Raw genomic sequence first — 4,817 nt, forward strand, 5'->3', positions numbered from 1 at the left:
CTGGGCCCTTAATGAAGAAAGGGAGATCTGATAATTGCTTGGACCAAGGAAATCAAGATTGGACAAGACCAGCCTTGATGAGCAAGGATCCAGACAGTAGTCACGGTGTGCAGGCCTAAAATCACGGGCAGCAACCCATGATAATCAGGATTATCAAACATCATCCTATAGAAAGAACATACCTCACTCAAAGCAACTGTTAAACCCAGGTGGTCAGGAGGAAGGAGGGCTAATTTGATAGCAACAATCTTATGAAATGAAAAAAATCCCAGCTGAGATACATAGATTCATAGATTAGTACTAGGCTAACTGCCCTCTTGGACCATTTTAAGCCTAGCCAATTACCCGCTATGAGAATCAAACCCTGCACCTTGTGCTTCTAAGGTAAACACCTTAACCATCACGCCATCCTCCCACAATGCTGGAAGATAACTGATGTCAGTGAACAGATGTTCGTGTCCTTGAAGAAAGATAAAAAGTTACACATTCTAAAATGCAAGTGACACAGGTGCAAATGGCATACTAAAATACACTCTTCTTATACATCACCTGAACTATGGCACAAGAGCATTTATTTGTTTTCCGCTAAAATGGATCTTTTATAGTACATTAACATTTGGAGTCACAGACCAAGGCTGCTGTAAAATACAAATATAAAATAAGAAAAAAAAAGCAATTCAAAAGTAATTCCTGCTTAGTCAATATTTGCTTTTTCAGTGTAAGTTTTCTGTGGTTACAATATTTGCTTTTTCATGCCAGTATAGTCTCACATATGAAAATAAGTTGATCCCCTTATAAATAAATTACTTTAACCTCACTAATGTTAGGTGTTTCAAAGGAAATCTGAAATCGCCCAAACAGTAATTCTTAGCTATCTAAGAGTGGACAACCTATTTGTAACCAAGATGCAACACTTTTCCTGGCTAGACTGAAATTATCTTCTAGTACAGTCTGAAAGTGCTGGTAGATATTGCACAGATTAAAATTATTCCCTGAATTCTTTAAACATACAGCCTGTATAATACCAACAAAAAAGTTAAGAGGCTTGCTCCTTTTTTCTTTTTTTAGTCTTGAAGTCAGTCACATTATTCATTTCCTAAGCTTTCATTGCTTGGATTTGATCTTGCAGCCATTCAACTCCTTCTTCTAAACCTTCTCCTCTAAGTGCGTCACTAGCACAAATATGCCAGGGTTTATCTTTTATCTCTTCCAGACACAGTAACTGAGAAACTTTTATTGATGATAAGGCATCCCTGAGGTCACTCTTATTTGCAAAGAAAAGGACAGGCATTCTCCTGTGTTTGATGTCTGGATGATTAAGAAGGGTGTCAAGCTCTTCTTTGGCAACCACCATCCTTAACTTGTCACTGCTGTCAATAACAAAGATAATTGCCTGTCCTTCCTTGTAGTAGTGTTCCCACAGATTTCGGTATCTTCCTTGACCAGACATGTCAAACACAGTGAAACTCAAGCTGGAGGTCTTGAATTTCTCTATGCTGAACCCAATTGTTGGAACAATATCTTGTGCCTGTGCATGTGATGGTTTAAGTTTATTAATAATGGTAGTTTTGCCGCTGTTGTCCAGTCCAAGACAAATAACATTGATCTCCTTCTTCTTCAGGCCAAGCCAGCCAGCTAGTCTGTCAAACAGCCCCATGACACCTGTGGTTTATCCTCTGCAGCCCAGAGCCACAGAAAATGACAGAAAATGTGAGACAATGGTGAAGAAACACTTCTAACCCTAAAAGTTAAAGCTGCTTATCGATGCAGGCAGACTTAGTGCTAAAAACTAATGAAAGGAAGAAAAAAGAACGCCCTAATCAAACTGGGATTTATAGCTTGTTGATGGTAAAAAAGCAAATTGCTAGTCAGTAAGGCATTGCTAAGATTACTGTGGAAAGGGAATCTACCTTCTTATAAGCAATCTAGTTGCGATACAATGTATAACACTCTCGCAAGTCAAGCCTGTAATTCGAGAGACCCACATGTCACCAACAATGTCCCTTCCTTTGCCTTTGGAGCTCATGGTTAAACCAAGGCTCATGCCTTCCAATAAAGATTGGATGAACAAGGCCTGGGAATTAGTATGATATGTGAAGAGGTCAGTGTCTGTTGTAGTCATTAATGAAGGCATCAAAAATAACACCATCATCCTCTGCAAGGCAGTGAAGGAGTGTAGATGAGAAAGTAGATGGAATAATGTAACTGGCAGAGGTACATCTTCTTTAACCCAAGTTAAGAGGGACTAAAATGTGGTAGCTGCAGACCAAAGCAGGCAAGGCAGTGATCATACAATGAGACCAGCTCCACCATTAAACCTAAGGCCTTCACATTTAATATGAAGATCACGTCCAATATATGACTATATCTTTGAATTACAGAGGTAGAAACATGAGTAATCCTGAACCCTTCTTAATACAACTCCTTGGTGAAAGCCACTGATTTATCATCAACATTGATATTAAAATCACAAAGCAGTTGGTTACACAACCAGAGTCAAAAGGAAATGAACAAACTGTTGGAGGACTGGCCTCTCATGTCCAAGTATCATCCTAGAGGCAATCTGAGTCAGCTGAAACCTGAAGCCATAGTGAGTTACACCCGACCCTGCTCCATCTACAGCACTGTATCATAGAAACACAGTATGGTGTAGTAACTGCCAAGTAGGCCAAACTTGTTTCAAGCCAGGTCTCCATAATAAAAGTTTGGTAGCAAGTGCAAGATAATCACCTGCCTGTTGCATACCAATATGGGACTAGAAGAAAGCATCTCAAGAAGGGCCCACCACAGAATGGGTCCCAGTTATTTATCCCCAGTGTAAAAGCTGATCTTGGGTACAATACAAAGGACAGAGTTTCCATGTTTTTTCTCATGATTAGCAGCAGTGAGGTTGATGTCCCATCAAAAGAATGTGCCCACCATCTCAGATGTTTTACCACCTCAATGACAACCACAATAAAAGTATCCACAGGAATAGCGATCATAGCGATGATACAAAGTAAAACAGAAAGCATTAAAGCAAGCAGATAAAGTAGCAAAGCAAAAATGCATTATTTTTAAGTCCATTTTAGACATGCCCTGGAAGAAGTAAGAACACTAAAGAAAATAAAGTCTGGGAAAGCAGCAGGCTCAGATGACATCACAGCAGATATGATAAAAAGACTGGGTGAGTCAAGAGATAAAGGGCTCCTGAGGGCACTCATAGCAGTGTAGAGAGAAAGGCATATCCCAGATGACTGAAGAATAAGACTTCTTATCTCTCCCAAAAATGGAAATGCAGTTGCAGTCCACCTACCTAACCTGCTTAATACATAAATACTTTATAACACACAACGTTTGTTCTTCCTTACACGCTATTGATTAACCCTATGTACTACCTTCATGCTAATGCTAGCTCTATACCACTCTCAGAGGATTTAAACCTCTGTATTAATTTAACTCATGCTAATATTCATGCATAAAGAACTCATCCATGCTAATGTTACTTCTGTATCATTCTCAGATGATTTAAACCTCTGTATTAATTTAACCTTGTACTAATGTTCTCAACTACTAAACATGGAAATATGCTTTACATCCTTCTCCTAGCTGCTGTTTAACTTTTGTTTAATTTTTGCTATTTTGTATGTAAAATCTGCTTAGTTTGTTTCTGTTTCCACTATGTATTGTACTTCATATTATGGAGCTTGTACTATGTATTATTGGAGTTTTTCTCCCCGGACCTCCACTGAAAACAGGCCCTTTGAGCCCAGTGGACCTCCCCAGTCATCAAACTGGAAATAAATAAATAAATAAGCCTACTTGTGCCAGTGTACAAGAACAAAGGGGACATCCACAGTTGTGGGCAGTACAGGAGTATCAAACTCCTGTCACACTGCATAAAAGTTCTGCAGAGGGTGACATATAATCAGAATGCCCACAGTAGTAGAAAGTAAGATGGGAGATGGGCAGTTTGGATTCAGATTAGGATACAGCACAACTGATCCAATGTTTCCAGTGAGACAGATATTTGAAAAGAAGTAGAGACGAAGAAAGAGTCCAATTGGGCATTCCTAGACTTGAAGAAACATATGACAAAGTCCCAAGAAAGTTGGTTTGAGCAGTTCTGTGGTTTGAAGTCCCAGAAACATTGGTAGAATTAGTGCAGGCTATGTACAAAGATCCAGTGACTCATGTACGAACAGTGTTTGGTCTCACAGAGGGCTTCTCAGTGACAGTGGGTGTGCATTGACAGTGGGTGTGCATCAGCATTCAGTTCTGAGCCCACTGCTGTTCATACTGCTGATGGATTAAATTATCAAACAGGTCATAGGGGATACAGCAACAACGTTGGTGTACAAAGGTGATGTGGCATTACAGGCAGACTCTGAGCAAGACCTTCAGAAAGGAAAATGGAATAGAATGCAAACCTAAATGTACATTGGATGAAGTTAAGTACAGATAATGGAAGCAAATTGGGGAAATCAAAAGAAGTTGAAAAATGAGATAGAAGGGAAGATAGTGGAACAGGTTAGCACCTTCAAGTATCTTGGAGGGGTGGTTGAAGAGAAGGGAAGTCTGAATGATGGGTCAAAGTTGAATCAGAGGAGCTGCAGCCAACTGGCATGCAATGTCAGGTGTAGCATATGACAGAAGAATGCCAATGTAGCTGAACTGTAAGGTGTACAAAACAGTGGTATGACCAGTACTACCAGTACTACTGTATGGTACAGAAACCTGGGCAGTAAAGGCAAAACAGATGAATAAGTTAGAGGTGATAGAAATGAAATGCCTGAGATGGGTGGTAGGATGCATACTGTGGGACAGACAAAAAATGA

The 4,817-nt window shown here is 39.8% G+C and overlaps 1 protein-coding gene across 1 annotated transcript; it reads right to left on the reverse strand.

The window, feature by feature from the left end:
- Nucleotides 1-555: 555 nt before the first annotated feature.
- LOC122804216 (ADP-ribosylation factor-like protein 6) lies at nt 556-1,807 on the reverse strand. Its single transcript, XM_044073917.1, has one exon. The coding sequence runs from the start codon at nt 1,655-1,657 to the stop codon at nt 1,097-1,099; it is 561 nt and encodes a 186-aa protein (XP_043929852.1). The 5' UTR covers nt 1,658-1,807; the 3' UTR covers nt 556-1,096.
- Between the last annotated feature and the right edge of the window lie 3,010 nt (nt 1,808-4,817).

This window comes from Protopterus annectens, chromosome 6.part0, assembly GCF_019279795.1.
Source record: "Protopterus annectens isolate FY-2018-M chromosome 6.part0, PAN1.0, whole genome shotgun sequence".
Classification (NCBI taxonomy): Eukaryota; Metazoa; Chordata; order Ceratodontiformes; family Protopteridae; genus Protopterus; species Protopterus annectens.

Coding starts and splice junctions, on each gene's coding strand:
- LOC122804216 (XM_044073917.1), bottom strand. CDS start 1,657: ATGGGGCTGTTTGACAGACTAGCTGGCTGGCTTGGCCTGAAGAAGAAG.